Source organism: Mycetomoellerius zeteki, unplaced genomic scaffold (assembly GCF_001594055.1).
Source record: "Mycetomoellerius zeteki isolate Tzet28-1 unplaced genomic scaffold, Tzet1.0 scaffold316, whole genome shotgun sequence".
In the NCBI taxonomy this organism is placed as follows: Eukaryota; Metazoa; Arthropoda; class Insecta; order Hymenoptera; family Formicidae; genus Mycetomoellerius; species Mycetomoellerius zeteki.
This window is the reverse complement of record NW_017257301.1, coordinates 911,116-932,952: the sequence shown is the minus strand read 5'-3', so window position 1 is coordinate 932,952 and position 21,837 is coordinate 911,116. Positions and strand designations below refer to the sequence as shown.

Genomic DNA, 21,837 nt, shown 5'->3' with positions numbered 1-21,837 from the left:
ATCTGTGTTTGGCTGTCAACAGCCAAATACGTGCGCTTTTTCGTATATCAAAAGTAAAATTATTAGGTGAGTCTTTTTGGTCTACATGGTAATTAAAGCGATTAATAACAATCAAATATATTTTTTGAATATAAGTTATTATCGTATTTTTTAACTTTAATGTTCAAGTTGCTATTTTATTAACGGTTTTTCAGTTATAAAAAAATATTTCAGTCAACACCGATATGGGGCTTATTGGGCCAGTATTTCATAACTAATCTTATAAACTCAGTTGCTTAAATGAAATATGTCTTTATCAATGCTTTTTATTCTATGTTAACGATTAAACATATATTTTAATTATTATTATAAAGATTAAAGATTTTAGTTTTTCTAATTTTAATTAAAGCATTTAAAAAGAAAGAATATTACAAATTATTATACTTAAGATGAAAATAATAAAAATTTAATTAATATACACATAATCCTTTCATGTTTTTAATAATATATAACCTCATTAAACGATTATCTTCTGGCTTAACTTATCCTTCGAAGATGCTCAACATAGATGGGGCATATTGGTCCACTTTGCATCCTTGTAATTAACGTAATTTTTTTCTTATTTACGAGATATATTGAAGACTTATAAGTACTTAATTATTGAGCCAGATGAACATGCAACGTTTTAAAGCATTTACCATTAGTCTATCATAATTGTGTGAAGATTTATAATAATTTAAAGAAAAAGTGCCACATACACACGACTAGCACCGCTCTACCCCTATATATGCTCTTATTATTATACGTATACAAGTTTATGTAAAAAATAATCTATGAAAATGTTGAAAAGCCGTTGATAGAGTATTGTATTAAAAATTATTCAGAAAAGATTTTGCAAACATTTTGTGCAATTTATTCATTTATAGTAGGAATCAAAGCAATAAGAAATGAGAAATTCAAATTATCTTTTCAGTATAATATTTATGAGCAATAATTATTCCTTAAGTTATTTGATCTATTTTAAAAAGATATTCTTTAAAAAAATTATTTTAAGAAGATATTCTTTTTTATTAAAATTATTTTATAAAAATTCAATTATCGTTGAATACCGATAATTCTAACAACGTTTATTGGATTCTAAAAATGATTGTTGGATTAACGGAAAAGTGATATACGCTCGTTCTATTAAATGGCTGCTCAATCAAATTTTGAAGTCTTTCTTAAGGAATGCGATTAATAACTGGCAAGATAAATGCTTATATAATGCGATTCAATGAACTTACAGCATTTTCTAAATAAATACCGATTTATAGTCCGTAAATGCCGTCGTCGACGTCGCAAGAGAGCGTAGAAATCTCGAGTAAAGGTAAATTTCGTGAAATTTCGCCGAATGACGATAAGTAAAATGCAAATTCTGACTGCGTCCCTCGCGCCTCTCGGGAAAACTAGCGACAATTGTCGTCTGGATCGAAGGCCGAGGAGGGAAAAGAGCGGACAATAGAAACGCCCGAGTCATTTGCAACGAAGCGATTCAAGAAAAGCTGCTAGTTCAGAAAAGTCGGGAAAATGGAGGGAGGGGGCCAAGCACTACGTGAACGGAAAAGATTATCGTCGATATCGTCGAGAAACCTCGCCTCGAGATTCTTAATCCGTTCAATGGGAAGGCAAGCGTATAGACTGTCACGCGCGATGACAGTCGGAATAATGATTGTCATTTATTTACTTCCCGATGAGGATCTTAAATGGAAGAGATAGCGAGCGGATTTTGCATCGATTCTGAAGAGATCGATGAAATTACTTTGCTGGGTTTAAGGTTTCAGCTGGATGAAATGGATTTTATTCATGAACTTCGAAAATGTATGACGATAATTCTCTTCGTTTCTATCCGCTTCGCATTCTAGCAAGATTCATTCCAGAATAGAAGTCCATTTCAGATTATTGCAGTCAAAATGTGATAAATAGTTATTGCAAAACCAGATCTCATAAATGCTTGATGTGGGTGTTACGATGACATGAAACAATCTTTCTTTGATGCAGCTAAAACGCAACCGCATAATGTAGTAAAAAGAAGAAGAGAAAGAAGAAGAAAGATTACATTTGTTTGTGAAACTTAGAAGAGAGGAAATGCATGTAAACCGACACTGGCTCAAGATGGATGGAGAAACTGTGATGTAACGTTGATGTTCGACCCAATTATCCGGAGATTGTCCAAAGTTCACTAGCTCGTTCGGAGTAACGGGATGAACTTGGGTTTAACTTTGCTCAAATCGAAATAGCTGGCTATATTCTATGGCGATTACGCTGAACAAAGGTGCGCGTTATAACAATCGAAACTTAGATTCGAACATTATTTGGAAAAGCAAAGCTCAAACGTCGCTCTGTTGCGAATGTTTGCGTACCATTTCACGCCTCGAAAGAGATTAGAATTAATTTGCATGCCTGTTAATATAAACTACACTTCGTATTTTGTTGCGTAATTATGTATAAAGTGAAACAGAGTGAAATCTGCGCACATTAGAAACTCTGTTGTTCCTACGAAAGCAAACCAAGCAATATTTTCGCTGTTAAATCAGCCAATCTTTGTGTTTCCCGAGGCATTAAAAGTCGTGCCAAAACTTTTTCCTCGCTTTACTATCTCTTTCTGTCAATTTACATTCTGCGCAAAATTCATTTTAAGCTTGGTCGATGTTTTGCAATTTTTCAATTTTACGCGATATTTTAAATATTTTACAATACAATAAAGCTAAAGATATGAATTTTCCTATTAATGTTATTATTGTTTCAAAGAAAAATATTTCAAATAAAACGAATGTAGATAATTGTCACATTTCAAAGAAATATATACACTATTTTTTTAAATACTTTTATATAATTAAATGGAAAAAAAGAAAAAAAATTTAATTATTTTTAGTACTATAAATGCTAAATTAAATAATCAAATATAAAATATAAATATAAATATTAATAAAATAAATCAAATTATTTAGTATTTTGTGAAGTATTCATATATAATATTTATACAAAAGACTAGAAGAGATATATAAGAAAAATTCAATAAATTAAAAAACTAAAAATAAGAAATTTGTATGATTTATGGGTTTAAATTTTTCCATATATAGTTCGAAGCAATATATCATGAAATCGTACGCTTTTTTTGTTAAGAGTTCTAAATATATTTAGAATTTAAATTGTTAGATGGAAAATTAGAACTTAAATTGTCTTTATTAAATTTATTAATTAAATGCCAATTACGTCATCAAGTCTTTATATTTAGATAAAAGCTGTGCCGAGCGATCGTCGTTATTTCTATCATTGGTAGAAATGGCCGGAAGAGAAAATAAAATGGAAAAAGACGACACACGTGAATAGATATGTGAATTGGGTCGTTCGCATGAAGGCGCCGTCGTTCCAATTGAAAGAAAAAGAGATAGAAAAGATCGAATAATGAACCTGTTGAGGCGCCAGATGGATAGAGAGGCTGCTTATGATGGTGACTTCCAACTCAACTCGCTCGGAACCAGCTGTATTGTTTGCATGGCAGACATATCTACCGGCATCCTCGATCCGGGCCGGCTGCAACACCAGAACGCCGGCACGCGCGTGTATCCTCTCCGAGTTGAAGACCATGGTCGTGCCAGATACGGATTCGCGGAACCAGAGGTACGTCGGTGGCGGATTACCCTGCGAGATGCACGACAGTACAATAGTTTCGCCGGTGCGGATCGGCCCGGGATTCACCCGCTCGTTGAATCGCGGCGGCGACGAGTTACGATGTTCTGGAATAGAAAAAAGGAATTCAGAGTTAGAAAAGTTTTATTTTTATAATGCAATAAGTTTATAACACATGAAAAAATTTTAGACAGTAAAGGCTTAAACGTAATAAAAAATACAGGCAACAGAAAAATAGAAAATAATATTTCAACCTATCAGAAACCGTGCATTCTATTATACACGGTTTCTAATAGGTAAAATTTCTTATTCTCTGTTCTCTTTCATTGTTAGTGTTTTTTATTGTGTTTGAGGCTGTAGACGTAAGTAGTAAGCGAATCGACCAATCACAGTAGAGAATATCATAAGCAGTAGCAAATCCAAAATGTTGGTCTAGGTGCACAATTTTACTTTAAGAGGCCCTAAACCGTAACCCCGGATCTATAATAGGTGTTTTAAGCCTTAAATCGTAAGAAATTAACCAATTACAGGTCGAATTCGAGGAGAATAATCGACTATGATACGTCCATTTCTTATGGCTTAAGGCTTAGAACTCTATTATAGATACAGGGTAAAGCCATAACAAATTGATCAATCATTACTCGATTATTTTTCTCATATTCAACTGTAATTGATTAATTTCTTAAGGCTTTACGGCTTACGGCCTCTTAAAGCAAGATTGTGGACCTAGACTTGATTTATTTACTGCTTACATCTTGTTGCTTAAGTTTTTTGTATGCCATAGCGTATAAATTCGAGCTTATCACTCGCCTCGAATTATATTATGTAAGTACACTAAATACACATATTTTTTCTCCGAAAAGCCTTCAGCTTATGCATGCCTTCGACTTAATTCTCTTATACTCTGTAATAACATGTTAAATTACTACGATGATAAGCAAAAACGACGAGCTTCAGCAGTGCTCGAAACTAATTTTCTGTGTAATTAGAACTTTCCATTGTTGTCTATTATAATAGTGAGAATATTTCAACAGTGTGAGATTGCACGATATCATGTTGAAAACCTTATCTTAATTTACGAATTTGTAAATTAATTCGAATTGACGATTTTCGTGTTCACGATATAATAACGCCGAATTACGGTAATATCAATCGCGCACCTGCTCGTGATTGCGAAGCTTTCGTAACATAAAGTGGAAAGCACGCTTTTTTGTAATATTCAAATATATTTAAATGGATGACATATACGCACGCGTGATAAACCAATTCAGACGTATGTATGCGGTCATATTAATAATACAGCAAAATTTCAGAAATATCCGATTATCGGCCGTGTACATTATTAATGTATGTTAACCGGCGCGTGTATTTACCTAACGAAATTCAATGTATGCAAATTATTATAGGCTCATGCATTGTTGCATGGGCATTAATAAATTATTACTTAACAAACATGTTCGCGTGTTGTGTTTACCATATTCCGTATCTTAGGAGGGAATGGGATTAGAAATTTAAGGTTCTGAAAACGAGCTTCTCTCGCTGATTTCGGTCCAGATGATTCTCCATGGGATATTTTACGATATACGTACTTCCCTGGGAAGTCGTTAAGAAAGAAATCCCCGCGGAGTTGGCTGAGCAGACAGAGATCCCGCGTTAACTTTTTAATGTACATAACGTAAAAATCGCGAAACATTGTACCGCACTTTTCCCGGAGTGAAACTACGCTGAAAGTTTCAAATTCGAATTCTTATTCTTTTTGCCGCAATTAATTTTACCATATTAATATTATTTTTATGCTTTAGACATTTTTAATGGTTTTTCAATCAGATATTCGTTTCAAGCATTTATTTATATCGAAAAATTTTTGAAAAGTTTATTTCGGCTAAAATCGTTTGTAATTTTAGCATCGACAAAAAGTTAAAAAATTAAAATATCATCACGTCGAATTTATCATTCAATTCTCTCTCTTCGGCTATATCATTCACGACGATTTTGAGAGCCGTTTAATAGACAAAGGCGATATTTCGAAATCCAGCGCACTCTCTCGAAAATGCAGAGAAAGGGAGACATTTCGGGAATGAATGTAAATCCTCTCCCATTTCACGTAGTAACAGCATGCGCGCGTCGTATTCAATGAAATCCGCGTGTAAATTTCAGGGCGCGGAATTTTATCGCGGCTAATAGAATCAATAAACCGAGCTCCGTTACGTCGATGAAAACGTCGGAAGCAATTCTGTCTGGTCGCAAGGGGGTTAAATTTACCGTCGTCCTAGACTAAGAGCAGCAATGACGACGACGACGAAACCAGCGTCCAATTTCTCGACATCCTCGTGAGAACACGGAGAGGGTTGATAAGTGGTACAGCCCGTCGAATAACGAGCGTTTTATTTTTCCTCCTTTTAACAACGATTAAGCATTTCCCTCCCTATTTCTTTTCCTTTCCCGAGACAAGGGTGTTTGTCTCTGGGCCAGTTTTGGACAGCGCGACGCCGCGGCCTTTTACAGCCGCACTATTTTATAATAGCGCTTTGTCTGGCCGGCGTTATTATTGTAATTTAAGCTGATGGCGTATTGATCGTCGCAGTACCTCTATCTCGCTCTCGCTCTCGCCATCGCGTCTCGCTCGATCTTGCACCCCCCCTCTCTCTCTCTCTCTCTCTCTCTCTTTGTCGCTCCCTCTCATCCTCTTTAGTGCACACACCCTCTCCAATTCAACATCCCCTTCTCTCTCACGTTGCGCTTTCTCTCTCAGTCTCTCTCTCTCTCTCGCTCTCTATCTCTCTTTCCTGCCTCCTATTCTCTCTATAGCACTGTGCAATTTCAGTTGCCATATTCCTGCACAACGCCACCGCCACCACACCCTTGTTCATATCCTCGTTTGGTGCATCGTCGTCTCGTGCATATGCACGTCGAAAAGTTTTTACGCCATTTACATCCCGACTTACGCCCCTCGACGTCAACGTCGTCGTCGGTGTCGCCGGCATCGTCGTCGTCGTTGTCGTCGTTGTCGCTTGTGCAAACAAAAAAATATAGCCTCGAGGCGCGCTGTTGCAAGTGTCACAACTGTATTTTGCTACACGCGTCCGGCGATGAAAGTTCACTGACAAATCCTCGAAAATGCCGAGAGCGAAAATGCGGAGAGTATTTTCTTTACTTTAATATATAATATATATCTTTACAGCGCGCAGTAAATCTTGTACTTGTACAATACACAATTATAATATGCAAATACTTTTAAAAAGTGAGACAAGTAAAAAGTATAATTTTTGTAATTAACAGATTCCGCATTTCACCCATACTTTTTTCTTTGAGAAAGAATTCCTCAATCGCTAAAAATAATTAATGCACAAATTCCCGGCGTGACAGCAAAACGCCGCATCGACTGATGCATACGTCAACGTGTCAAAAACTTTTTACTATATGGTGTGCAATGCGTGCCTTACACTTCAACGTCAGTATTCTCGTTAACGCAGGACAAAAAGAAGAATGCCACTGCGACATGATTCGGCAATTTTAACAGCGAATTTTATCCCAGACTCTCCATTACCGGAGTTCATCAACAGATGTCGATTAATGACACGCTCTATCATACGTCCACGACATGTAAATGTTGAAGAGAAATAGCGTCGAGTCACGCATAATTTTAACGATACAATGCAAAGTCACTTGGGGTTTATCTGTGAATAATTTTAATTTGACATTCAAATAGAGAGAAACAAGATTAAGAATAATTAATATTATAAAATATGATTGTATATTAATTTTTTTAAATATATGATACATACTTTCGTAATTAAAATGAAAACTCGCGAATAGAGAAGCTGTTTATATGGAAATTTAATTAATAATTAAAATCGAAAATTTTTCAAATCAAAAAGTGGCGATAATGCTTGATAGTGTTCTCTTGAATATATAATTAATTAAAATAAAATATATGTTATTCTTTTTTTAATTATCTAAAGATAATGAGGGATTTTATGCAAATTTTTCTACACTGAGAAGAAAATATCTTAATTTCAAAGAAATATTTCTTTGCTCGTATTCAAACAAATTATTACTTTGGATCAATGAAAATTTCTTTGAAATTAAAACATGTGTTTTACAGTCAAAAAATATCTTAATTTCAAAGAAATTTTCATTGATTCAAAGTAATAATTTGTTTGAATACGCGAGCAAAGAAATATTTCTTTAAAATTAAGATATTTTTTTCTCAGTGTAATAATTTTAAAGATAAATCACGATCCTATATTTTAAAACAATAGAACATATAACGCAAAATTCATGAAGTAAGTTCATAAATCAGATAGTTCTGGATAGCACTTTAGCACTATTTCACGGATTAGAGGGGCATGGTATCACATTAAAACAAACATTTGAAAATTATTGAGTTAAATTATTATCATTTAATTATGTAAAGCAGAACCAAGTTTTGAGGTGTAATTTGCTTTTCGATCAAGTGAACTGAAAAAGCAGGATGAAAGAGAGGTATTCGTATAAAGAGAAAGGGGGAGAGAAAACAAGAGAAAAAAGAGAAAGAGAGGTAGAGAGAGAGAGAGAGAGAGAGCACGCAAAAACCGCAGAACGGTTAGTATGTCCTATGCTCTCTCTTTCTCGTCGCACGCGATGTCCAATTAAAGCTCTCGAGCCGGTGACTCCAATTAAGACTCTATTAAATATACACCCAGCGCGTGTGTATCGTCAAAGCGAAATTCAAATGGCAGTCCTCCTCCAATTCGCGCTCGTGTATTTGCTTCGAACAAACGACCCCGCCGTAATAAAGTTGGCGCTAATTAACCGTGCGAGGTCTCTTATCGCGTATTATGAAACGTACTTGCCGCACCGTGACGTCTTTTCTGCTGCAACCGTTTTGCACATTTTCCTTCGTCAATTTCATTTCATGGCTAAGCGGGCGGTGGTTTCCCTTTGCCATTATGGTTTCCTTTTCTCATCTTGACGATAGAAATCGTACGAGAGTGATTAAATTGTAAACTGATTCGAAGCGATTTTAACAATTAATCTCGAGTGGGAAACACGGAGAATTTTCTGTAAATCTAACATGGCGGTGGAAACAAAATAAAAGATAGAAAATTCAGTTAAGTTAATACAAAATAGCCTCAGGCTTGCAAATTTCGAAGGCACTAAGAAACATCAGGCGATGTTTTAGATCTTTAAAGTAATCTTGGTTTAAGGTAAGTTTAAACGTTTATGCAGATAAGGAACACTCATGGAATTAATCGCGCATGCATTATCGGTAACCATATTATGCCAGCAAAGTCCCGGTCCCTCCGCAGTCCATGGTACGCATATATAATTTAATATCATCCAGTGATTGCTTCGAAATTCAGGTCACGACGCGATATCCGTCGCATGCAATTTGCGCCTGGAGGTGCACGTATGCGCGTTGCTATCGCGATATTGCTCGAGATAATAAAGGCGATTTATATCCTGAAATAAGAGCCTTAGAATTACTAAGACTGCGAATGAAGTTATTTTCAACTACTGAAGCAAAATATTCTGCAAAATTTGGTTATCTACAGAAAGACCGCGTCTTGCACTATTATCTTCTCTTTATGAACAAAACCTGAACTTTTAACCGCTTATTAAACTTCCAATTAAGGTTCCCGCTGTGATCTCTATTTTAAATTACTTTACTAAACCGTTCAAAGTAATTTTTATGAATTTCATAAAATATGTCAGATAATTGAAATTTCGAATTTGAGAAGATTATTTAGAATAATATTTGCGGAGTGTCGAATCTTCCAAATTGTTGGATCGATAATTTTTTTTATCGCTGCACTGTACTTGCATATTTTAACGTATATTTGCAGGGAAATCACCATTCCATTAACAATTTATAGCCGCGAAAAATGTCACTCCGCACAAAATTTGCACGGTCGAACACCGACAAAGCGTACATTACACGCACATTACGTCACATGTAAATTATTTTACCAAAGTCGACGTCAGAGTAATAATTTATCGACAAGAGTGTTTCGGATTCCTTTCGAGCGAAAACCTGATGAATTTTTCATGTAAAAGCAACCGATTAATTTTAATCGCCAGCTCGCGAGCGAAATATCATACCACTCGTTACTTATTCGATTAAATTATTATCTTTACGCCGCAATTGTGGCCGCGGGACAACGCGATAGCGCTGTCTTTGCATTAAATTGCGCCCGGTCTCCTGGTCCGATAATTCATTTCTAGACGTATATTACACAAAAGAGCAGGAACGAGTAACTTGTCCTGATACAAAAAGAGAAACTTAATTATGACTTCGGCCCCACGGCGCCATTGTACGGCACGATACGACGAAGTATTACTCTAAAAGAAAAAAAAACGATATAATTTAACGTGCGCTCGAAACTTATTTCACTGAATACTTTATCTGCGATAATTCTAGGAGAGTTCATTCCGTCGATCGTTATGAGCTTTCTACAATAAGCTGTTAAATCAAAAGTCAGAAGTGAGTTTTAAACGAGTCACTAGTGTGTCGTAAAGCAATAATAAGTCACACGATAAAAAACATTGTGTATTTGTGTTGGAAATGGTCCACTCGCATTTTTATTAAGCGTTCGTGTTGAATTTTTTAATATATTCGAGTGTTAATTTAATAAAATGCGATTATGTTATTTAAAGATTTTGTTCAATGTTTTCTAGTGTTAAAATGATATAATTTATAAGTGTAACATGAAAATAATGTGCTTTAAAACGTAAATTCTAAGATAAATAAGCGAAATGCGTGTTAATGTAATTTAATATATAAACGTTAATTATACTAAAAGAAATATACTTCCACAGTTTTTGTTTATAAACTGTGTCAGCATTATCATTTTTGTGATCATTCTTTTTTACACAATACCTGTAGTGTTTTCTAACATATTCATTTTATGTTAAATGAACACAAAAATTTGAATGAACTGTTTGGAACATGTGAAATATGTTATATTCGATACAAGTTTTCCAACATTATATGCCTCAGTGTTTATAATCATAAGTAAAAGAAACAGCTTACCTAAATAAATCATAGTTAAATAGAGACGTAAGAAACGCCAATTCTCCCTTATGTGTAAGCAGAGTATGCATCGAATATAACAAGCGTTTCCAGAATTACATCCTTTATTTCTATTCGCGCGCAATTCTGCGCCTTGTGTTGTTTGCGAAAATAATTGTCGCCGTTTATGGAGTTTGCTCGCGCGTATACTTTCGCTCTTCAGCGTCGCGCGTGGCGTTGTATTTTCGAGAGTTTCTGCCTCTCGCTGTTTGCATTGAATTATGCTGGCTTTACGACGACATCGTCGCACGCGCGTATGTAATACACGAAGGTAAATACGAGAAGAAAAGGCAGAACACATAAGCGCACAAAAGTGCTCTTTCTCTATCTATCTCCCTCTCTCTTTCTCTCTATTCCACCGCCAAATCCTTCGCAATCTCGCCAATGCGCTTAAATGAGCGACAGGCAGCGAATACCAGATGTAACGTTGATATTTCTCCTTAATTCCGAACAAATCGTTTCACGCGACGAGAAACTCCTTTGCACGCTTCTTAATATATAAAGTATAGTACATTCATAATTGAACATTTAATCGAACTTTTTATAAATAGATGAGTCGATAAGTAATCTTAACTCTTCGTAAGTATACTGGGTTTTTTTTAACCCAAGTAAAATTTCTTTTAAATTTCCTAGCAAAAATTTCAATTTTTGTTAAATAAAGGTTTTAACGTTTAAGTTAAATGACTATTTGACAACGTAACAGAGATGTTGAAAATTTTTCTAGATTTTTTGAAAGTTAACATAGTGAAGAAATTTGGGCAGGAGAAAAAAACCCAGAACCTATTGAGTAAGTAAAAATATGTGTGCTTATGAAAACTTAATATACAGCACCTTGATTATTATTTTTGAATAAAGAAAAATTAAGATTACTTATTGACTCACTTATTGTAGATGAAGACGCTATAATATATGAAAAATGGAAATTTCATTTTCATACAATGAAATTCGATATTTCTTTACAGTTTAATGAGAGAACTTTATTGTGCTGCGATGGCAGTACATCGTGCGAGATTCCTTATAACAGCATCGTTGGAAACTACTGCTTCAGTAGTATGCCAACGTAGAGATCTTTGAAAGATACCAGGGAGTGGATGGTTAGCGGTAGCTCGACAAGGGTGCGGTGCTGTGACGGCTGCATTGTTTCTTGCCGACGTTGCTGCACAAGCAGGGTTGCATTGGCGGCTCTGCGGATTGCACTTAGCGTTTTCGCTGTGTTTCTTTCGCCATCCCCGCCAATAAGGCGACCTCTGTTTGGTACGTTCTTCTTTCCTCTCACCATCGTCGCTTTATCCTTCCTCGCAGACTCCACCGCCATTGACCGGCGAGAAGCCACGGAGGTCCAATAAAACCCCATCTTCCAAGTTGTTCCGCGGATTTCCGCGAGTTCGAGGATGACTCGGGGAAAATGGAGGGGCGCAGGAGGGCAAAGCGAGGGTAAATTTTCAAATAGGTTTTCTTAGAGAGAAACGAGGAACGAAGGGAGAAGAAGGAGAAGCAAGAGAAGGAGGAAGGGAGACGAGCGATGCAAAGACGGTGCTCTCGATTCATCGCGTCTCAAGAGCAACATCGGCAGAATTTAATATCGGGCAACGAAAGTTTAATTAGCCGGAAGTTAGGAAGTCGCGACTGACGGAATTTGCACTGGCATAGCGTACGAACAGACAAGCAGACAGACGAACGCCGAAGCGAAGCGACACCCCGTCCACGCTGTGTTTGTAAAACGCGATAGCGAATTGTAAAAAACAGGGCAGAACGTTCAAGAAACGCCCTTACTGTAAAATGTGATGAAGATTTCTCTGAATGGCGCTTAACTCAGTCGTATTATATGCGAACTTAAGGAGAAAAATTTAATTAAAACTTGAGAAAGATGTTTTTCAGCCATTTAAACGTCAAACAAGTTTACAAAAGAATGATATGCGCAACATTACCTACTTTTATCGCTACAAGATGCTAAAAGACATAAGTGTTTTCAAACAAAATTTTAATGAAGATTTTGATCAAATTAAGATTAACTAAATTAGATGATGATTTATTTATGCACTTGATTAGATATTATTTAATCAAATTTAAATTTATTGTCTAAGGATAAATTCGAAGTTCGTTGCATGCTGGAATATGTTGTACAATATTTAAATAATCAAAAGAGTATAGAATTACACAAATAAAAATTTTTCAGTCTATTGTACAATTAGTGATGATGAGTTTAAAGTCATACTAGAATTATCAATGTTCCAGTGTTTCGAGTTTTAATACTAATTGCTGAGTGCATTGAGTCGAGATTAATTGAATGTCTGATTCCCGTCAAAACAACAATTTACCTAGAATTCATCGTAAAGTTATAAATGTTAAAATCAAATTTGCAGCTAACTGTATCGAATTTCAAGCGATGAATAAAATTGTATTATACTAAAATCCACTATGTATATAAAATTTATAGATATACATATACATATCTCTCTCGTTTTTATCATTACACCATTTTTACGTATCGTTTCTAATCGTCTACAATTGCGAAATAGTTAATTCATTAAAATGTAATGTACAGGTATCTCAATTAAAATATTTTTAATAAAATTAAATATATGTATATGTCTGTTTTCTTCTCTGTATAATTACAATTTGTGCTCTCTTCCTCTTTAAAAAAGAATTATAACTATATTTTATATTTTCTTTAAATTTTACTACATATTATTTAACATACGTACTCTTTTATTGTGTTATCGCAAAATCTAAGAAATTTTTCTGTTTTTTCCTCAAGTTTAAGTCTCAACATTGTTCATCACGTGGAACTTATTCTCTAGAAGTTCGTCGTCTGTTCACGACGCGCTTACTTGGCTTGCGAAATTTTTCCGAATATTCCGTATGGAGCTGGGTCGTAAATAAAAGGGAATCGCGCAAGTTTCGCATACCCGGCGGCAGACTGTTCAGGACCGCAATGTGAATTGCACACGGGATTTTGGTTGGTGTCTCCCAACCTGAATTGGAGGAAAGCGTCGGAAAGCGTCGATTCGGCGTCCCGGCACGCAGCGTACCAAGTACACTCTCTCTCTCTCTCTCTCTCTCTCTCTCTCTCTCTCTCTCTCTCTCTCGTTATCTCTCATCTTCTTCTTATGGTTTCCTTCTCTCTCTATTGATGCAAAAAGACATCCCCGAGAGAACGAGATCACCTCGACGAAGGCGGCGAAGATGCTAAACTCACCGGGAACTATTCGACCGTCGAACTAATTTAACGCTCGGTTTAACAGGGTCGCCCGACCTGTCCTCGACTTGTTCCACTGCGATGCGAATCGCGGCCATAAAGGAGCCGTTGACTATCTCGATATGACTTTCGCTCTATCTCACCGACGAACTTTCGGTAGAGATCGAGTCCTAACATTATCGTCGATAGTTAGATACCTTCTGGTGTGCTTTCTCAGTTACGAGAGCACGCCTCGTCTACTTAATGAGAATTCAGCATAAATTTAACTTTTAGTGTTCTTCGTAAGTCTGGCAATCCTCACGATGCATCTCGGCACGGAAAAAAGTTTGGTACGGTTTTTTCGGTTTGGAAGCTTTTGGTCTGAAAGCCGAACTGAGAGCGTTGGAAAAATTCCAGCGATCTTAATTAATGTTATGTCCGGGTGCCAAATGGTATCTTTTTTCGAACGAGATTTTTCGCAAGTCATGTTAAATTAGATGTTACACATTCTTCTCGGTTGGCTACGTATCAATCTTGTTCATTGAAAATTAATATAAAACCGACAGTAAAGTTCTATTTCTAATGCATACTATTATAAAAATGTATCAGTAAATAAAAGAAATTAAACTTTTTATCCTTTTTAGAGCTTCCTAAAATCTATATACGAAATAGATTTTAAATAGTTTTTTAAGTTCTCTCAGTGAATTGTTGAAAATAGATAATATGCTTTCAAAATTTTTCGCCTGCGAAAATTTTTCTTCGACACAATGAAGGTAAATATTTCTGTGCCTTGAATCACGAAAAAGTCACGCGACGGACGCTATTAAGCATTGTAAAGTATCGGATGTTGACAAAGACTGGATATTAAATTCCATCCATTCGTTTGGCAAACAATCATCTCGCAAACATTCTCAAATATCCTCGTGAAGGACATAATTTTTCTCCACGACAGAAACGCTGAACTCTTAAAAGCAAGGTAAGTTTAAAAATTGAAAAGAAATATCGATATTACGTCGCATGATCAACAGCATATTAAACGATGCTTTCCGCGTGGTCTTAAAAATTTCAATTCTAAATGGTCTGCAATTCGCATAGTTGCACCCAGCTTTTTTTTAATGGATGCCACTACCTCGCCTAAAAGGCTGCGCTTCTCTAAAATGCGGCGTAGAAGTGTTATAACTCCGACGTGTCGCTGGCACGAAAAGCAATGAGGGAAAGGAGGAGCGGTGAGAGGTTGCGAAAAATACAGGGGCGGATAATGGCGGTGTAGGTGATAACAAAAAGAGGCGTCCGCGAAAACAAGACACTGACTCGACAAAGCGGCGCTAAGGCTCTTTCATCGCGGTCGTGCCAATCCGTTATCAATTTCTCATCGGCAGTTTTTACGCGCCCACAAAAAATTTATTTTCTACAGATAATATATAAAATACTGTTCTTGATCGCTCAATTGTTTTGTATTAACAATATATACAGGGCGTTAAAAAATCAGCATTTATATGGTAGATCTATAATTATTTATACAGAGTCTCGATTTTGTAATTTTTCCAATTTTAGTTTTTTTTGTATAAAAAATGCGGAATTCTTTTTTATTTTTACAAAGAATTATAGAACTATGAAAAATGCTACTAAAACTGTCATTATTCCTTTCATATTAATAGAATAGCATGCTAACTTCACGGATATCCAAAAGTAAGATTTGTAAAGTTAGCACGACGTTCTATTATAATTGAGTCAGTTATGATATTAACATACAAAATTATTTATATCTCGAAAATGATTGAGCGAAAACTCAATACAATCGAGACTCTGTATAAATAATTGTAGATCTACCATATAAATGCTGAATTGTTTTTTTAACACCCTGTATATGACAATAACAAAATATCTATCTTTCTGAGAGGGAGAGTGAGGAAATTACTAACATCTAAGGGAAAAGTCAAATAAAGTCGATGATTATTTATTAATTAATAAAAGACTTTAAAAAAGATGCTTCTGTTATTTGGTTTTAAATTACAATAATTAACATTCACATTATCAATATAAGCTATAATTAAAAAAAAAACAAGACCCTTGCTGTTTAGAATTATTCGCCGCTATGCGAGACAATGCCAAATCGATTTTTAAAATCAAAATTTATGTTTATATTAATAATATGTAAATGTTAATTATTGTAGTTAAATGTTTGAAGCTAACATCCTTTGAATAAACACTTCCATAATTAATAAATAATCTCATCGGTTTTATTTAATTTTGATATTGGCAATGTCTCCATTCTTTCCTATATCAAAATCATCGAAAACACGTAATGATATTTACCTTAAGGGGATCCTAAAACCGTCTGTGTATACTTTAATCCTGGAAAAGGATTTTTGAATTTGTGAAAGAGGAAAAAAGTATTTGTTATACAAAAATTACGATTTAATCGGTAATATAGACGGCTTTAGGATCCCCTTAAACGGCGTATGCGTTTTATAATTATAGTGTGATGCTGAGCACATATTGGGCTATCACTAGATGCAAGAAATGAGAAATTACTACTCTAATGTTGCAATAGTGTATCGTTCAGGTTTATTCCATATTCGTAGTTCTCCAACTCTCTTCTAAGAATTAACTTATAAATTTTGCTTTTTAATCAACGACACATAATTTTATAAAATCACAATGAGATAACTGGAGCATCCTTAAGTACGCTTAATGAAAGAGGATTAGTGTAGCGACACTTTGTGCATCTCTGGAATTTTCTGTAACTCGCGTCCGTGATACCTCTCAAGTTCTCAAATGCACAAAGCGTTAATTTAACAGCGAGTGATGTTGATAGAAAGCGAACAATATGCTCGTCCGACTCTTCCTTCGCCATCTTATCAGCTTCAACGTGTGCGACCAAAATATACGAGATGGTGCACTCTCATCATTAGCCTTCCATTGTTCCGTAATTCTCATCCGCGTTCGACCTATTTTATGCCTTATCAGTCAGCATCTCTACAAGGCATTGGCTGAAGTGCGCCGGAGAAACTACTGAGTTCTCGTGACGACGAGATCGTTCGTATCACCGATCGTAATTGCAGTATTCTCGTGATGAGATCGTCAGATACCCTTTGTGCCACCATCCTAGACGGTTTCTATAAACACAATATACCGCAATAAATTCGGCTAAATAAAGAAGATAAGCGACGAGTCATTCCTAAATTAATTATAAATTGATTAGAAAACTGCTAAAACAAAATCTTCGTGTTATATGTATTTAATCTTCAACAACTATGAAAATTACTAAATTCTGAAACGTCCTGCTTAAATTGAAGTACAGAATTCAAGTAACCTCTTACGGCGATACAGAAAGATTCGATTTTTAACCTACAATTTAAAAATTCATAGCATCAATCGTACAGATTTTACAACTGTTTAAAATTTTCGCTTCGAGTCTAAATGACTCGTTGCTGTAATCGCGGATTAATTACAAGATACAAATAGTGACTAAAAAATCTAAATAATTTTTTTATGAAAAATTGCAAAGGTAAGTTAAATAGTGAAAAATTTCGATGTTGAAAAGATATGGTTCGACTAAAAAAAAAAATTTCCAAATAAAATAAGATTTTATCAATTTTTCCGCGAAAGGAATATCTAATAAATTCAGAGAAATTAAGAGATTTTCTCGAATCTGTTTGCATGGGACATAGCAGGTGCAGCCTGCCGTTGTCCCTTCAAATACCGAGCATATTTTCGACGATGTCGGTGCATTTGGCTCAACGAGTCGGCAGAAATATCGTCGGCGAACATTTCGGCCATTAGCATTTCGGACACTCATGATTTATTCATGAAGAAAGCGCCACGTGCGACCGGAGGCCGAAGAGGAGGCTGAACTACCAGAGGTTGGCGGCGTGTGGGAAATGCGCAACAATGCATCACGATTCGCTGTGTGCGGAAGGCCAAGCGTGAGAGAGCCATGTATAAACGTGTTTAGTTAAGTAGATGCATAAAACGCGGGGATATTCCGCGTCTGGGCATCCCCGAGAAATGCTACGGATGAACGGCCGCTCACGTACAGGGTGGATCACAATTATGCCGCTAGAACATTTCGCCCTGAACACGTGAAACGTAACAAGCATAAGGGATTAGCGAGATGTAAGAGATCGCCGAGGGAACGTTTATGCATGGACTGCGAGTTCCGCGAAAGACGCGCATTTACATTCTTTTTTGAGAGAAAGATATTCGATTTAAATATTTCATATGTAGAAAAAGATATTACACAATATTACATTTTACGTATAAAAGAATTATTTTATATTGTATAAATTTAAAATTTTATTTTAAGATAATTAATAGTTGAGCTGTATTACTGTGAAAATAAGAAAGATTGAGATCAATGCCGGAACTTCTTTGTAATCAGCATCGCTCGTCGGATGTTCCTGCAAATTGTTACTATTAGACCATTCGGCGTGTTAATTATTGCATAATTAATGCCTCATTATTATTCAGCTTTTTACGTGCTTATCGTTAACTTCGTATTTTCCTTTCCTCAACTTCGTGATAATCTCGGAGTTCACTTAGTATCGAGAGAGGATTTCCGGACTTCCACTCGAAGAGATCCGGGTTGACGGACTTACGAGGAGTCCTACGAGGACTTACCGGTAACCACGAGCCTGGCGTACGAGGAACTTTCCACGGTGTCACCGGTGACGTGGTGTACAGTGCGGCAACGGTAGGTCGAGTGAGCATCGGCGGGAGTCACCGAGAAGATGAGCAGCTCTCCGGTGGGCAGCATATGGTGCTTCTCGCCTGCAGACAGAAACAGCAACAAAGCGAAAATCAGCGATATTGCATGGGAAAAAGCAGAATGTTTTGCATCGTTTGTCTATAATTTCGGCGGTACATATAAAACAAAAAATTTCTCTTTGAGAAAAATATAATCAGCAGTAAAAATGAAGAATGAAAAAATTAAATTATATTTCATACGATTTTATGTAGAATATCAAATTAGATGAGACAGAATTATTGCACAGGAAATTCTATTATAAATCAAAATGCTTTTATAGTTAAATGAATATATTGTGTTAGAGATTAATTTTATATTAGTATATTCCATGTTAAAAATGAGACAGGGGGGTATTTGCAAATTCGGAAACGGCGGAGGGAAAATTATTTTTTAAATTTATCCCAATCTCTAAAGTGCGACGTGAACTCCGTGAAACACTCAGCGTGACGCATTTTTCATCGACTCAACGAGCCGCTTTCTCATTCTCTTTCCTATATTCGCGCCTGTCTCGTCTCCGTTGGTCTTTCATTAATATGGAAATTTCTTTAATGGAAAAGTGCGCAGGCGAATCTCACGCGCGGAAGCGGCCGGCTATAAAAATTGCGTTACGAGAAACAATAGTAGCTGCGGAGAAAATGATTCGTTAAACTAGACCCCACGTAATGAAGGAACGGACTCTGTTTAAGCGATCCTATATAAAAAGAACGATCAGCAGCAGGACCACGCTCGACGCGCTGGAACGCAAAAAGAAGAAGTATAGGTACGAGTGAGAATCGATACTCGTAAAAATTCGAAGCGTAACCACTGGGAGAGCGTGCCTGCTAGTACACTCGGTGGCTTAAAACGGTGGATACCCTGCTACAAAAAAAAAAAGATTAACGCCTCTCGAGTGAATTCCACTGACGATCGGTATTGCACGCGCTCGTGCTTCCTATCGTATCCCCGAGGATGAAGCGAAAAAATTATTTAAAGAGCTTTTAAATAGGCATTCTGATCTATCTCCGCCCTCTTTTTTCTGTTATATGTTATAGCGTTGTATTTTCTACTAAAATTAGGAAGAAACACAGAAACCGGATCACAAGTTTTCGTTTATTAGTAATTTGACTCGTGTTTATTGTTAATAATATTTTAATATTATAAGTTCGTGCTATTTTTAACGCAAATTGTAAGAAGCAGAATAATCTCTGATATTACTGCATTGATGAATATTTCAATAATAAATTGATAATTAACGCTCCGCGTATACAAAGCAAATGTACGCAAAATGAAAATATATTGTCTTCCCTTTCTCTCTCTCTTAATACAGCTGTCCGTTATATTTAATAAATAAATGGCACACGTGGTAAAATATAAACGCAGTCAACAGCTTGTTGTTCAAATCAATAGACTGAAAAATGTATCTAAAAGCATTCAACAAATATGCATATGTTTAGCCTGCATTCGTAAATAGAATTATTACATTATCCTTGCAACCGCAAAATTCATGTATAAAAAAGAATATTAGAAATGTGAAACGACCCTTTTTTATTTCAATGGGCGTTAATTAATTGCATTCCGTACAAGTGTTTTCCGTGTAAATATATGGTGTTCGATTTTTGAGATAAAATTTATATTTTAAAACGCATTGCTCTCATAGAGAATACTGGGCAAAATTTTCAATTCAGAGAATTCTAGATACGAAAAACATGTTTACTGTCGAACTCTGTAAAAGCATCAAATATAGCATATTACAAGATCAATAACGATCGATCAATCACGCGTAATTACACCTGTGCCATCGAAATTAATATTGCGAATTTCAATAATTGCTCGCAATATATATATATATATATATTTACGAATAACCGAAAAATTCTCGCAATGCAGGAAAAAAGACAGATAGATAGCTACAGAGACAAAGAAAGGCAGAAAGAAAAGAGGGAGACGGCAAAAGAAACATAATGAATTAATTTCCTGATGGTTGAACAGTCGATAGAACACGTCGGAGTTGAATTCAAATTCGTCGACGTTGAATGCTTTCGACAATGAATGAACATTAATCAAATCCCGCAGGAATTTAATGGGCCTATAGCATGGAAAGCCAATTCTCCGAAAGCTCTTCCACGCGAAAAGTTTTCAGTTATCTTTCTCGAAATGGCGATCGTACTCTCTAACGGACTACTTCACTTCCTCGTTTTACTGATCCCATGCACTTGATATTCTGCATTATGAGAATTAATCAAAGCGGTTAACATGGAGAACACTTCGTTATTGGAAAATTTTAATTTCCTAGGTAAACAATGTGCGGAATGTAGAGGCTCCCAATGCACATTTCGCTTGCGTAATTTTTTGCGATAAATAAAATTTATATTACACCGTTCTTCAGTTTCATTTGCCTTCGTAAATAAAGTTGTTCTGGAGATATAAGCTTTTTATCTTCTTCATTAAAATTCATATGAGTTGTACTGTAATGCAGCTTATCTACGATCGAATACGAAAGCATTACATAATTTTTATTAATAGGTATACAAGATCCCATTAATTATTGTTGTACCTCGGAAATTTCATTTCTCGGATTGTTTTAAATTTCCATGTTAAATAATACCGGAAATATTTTTCGGTTGAAATTTTTCACGAAAAGAAAGATGACTCTCTCAGTTAAAGAATACGCTTCGGTAATTCGTGATGGAAGTTTCATATCTGCGGTTCCTATTTGTTGCGCGCGTTTAGGTCGGCATCCGGATATACCCGCATCTTTCGCATCACATGACACGAATTAGAAACCTAGCGGACGGAAACGCGGTAAATGAGAGCGCTGCGTCCAATCATTTTTTTTTTCCCTCGGCCGGAATTCACTGCGGTCGCGATTACTCACATTTTTCCGCAGTCGCGCTCGGGAAGACGTGCATGTATATCACGGTGGCGCGCCGGCGTTTTCCGCGTCCGTAAGCATGTCGGCCGCGTGTACGCGTGACTCCGTGGAAAAATGCATCGCGCGAAAATATCTCGCAGTTTCTCCCTTTACGCTCGCCAGTTTCTCCCTCATCCCTTCACCACCGTGCCCTTCCCCTCATGTCTACGACTTTCAAACGAGTGCATTTTCCACCGATGCGTCCGCATCCGCGCCGCGCCGGCAATGTCAATATTTCGTTGTTGGCGCCGTGAGCATCCTCGCCGCGTGTGCACGTTTATAACGGGGGAAATTGCGCGGAATTCCAGCCGTTGAAA

The 21,837-nt window shown here is 36.2% G+C and overlaps 1 protein-coding gene across 2 annotated transcripts in view; it reads right to left on the bottom strand.

The window, feature by feature from the left end:
- The window catches only part of LOC108724958 (Down syndrome cell adhesion molecule-like protein Dscam2), a 168,003-nt gene that overhangs the window by 50,354 nt on the left and 95,812 nt on the right, over positions 1-21,837 (bottom strand). For both annotated transcript variants that reach the window (XM_018451682.1, XM_018451683.1), the window contains exons 5-6: positions 18,504-18,653; positions 3,430-3,755 (exon numbers count right to left, since the gene is read on the bottom strand). In XM_018451682.1, coding sequence (XP_018307184.1) covers positions 3,430-3,755; positions 18,504-18,653 — 476 coding nt within the window. The remainder of the gene's footprint in view (positions 1-3,429; positions 3,756-18,503; positions 18,654-21,837) is intronic.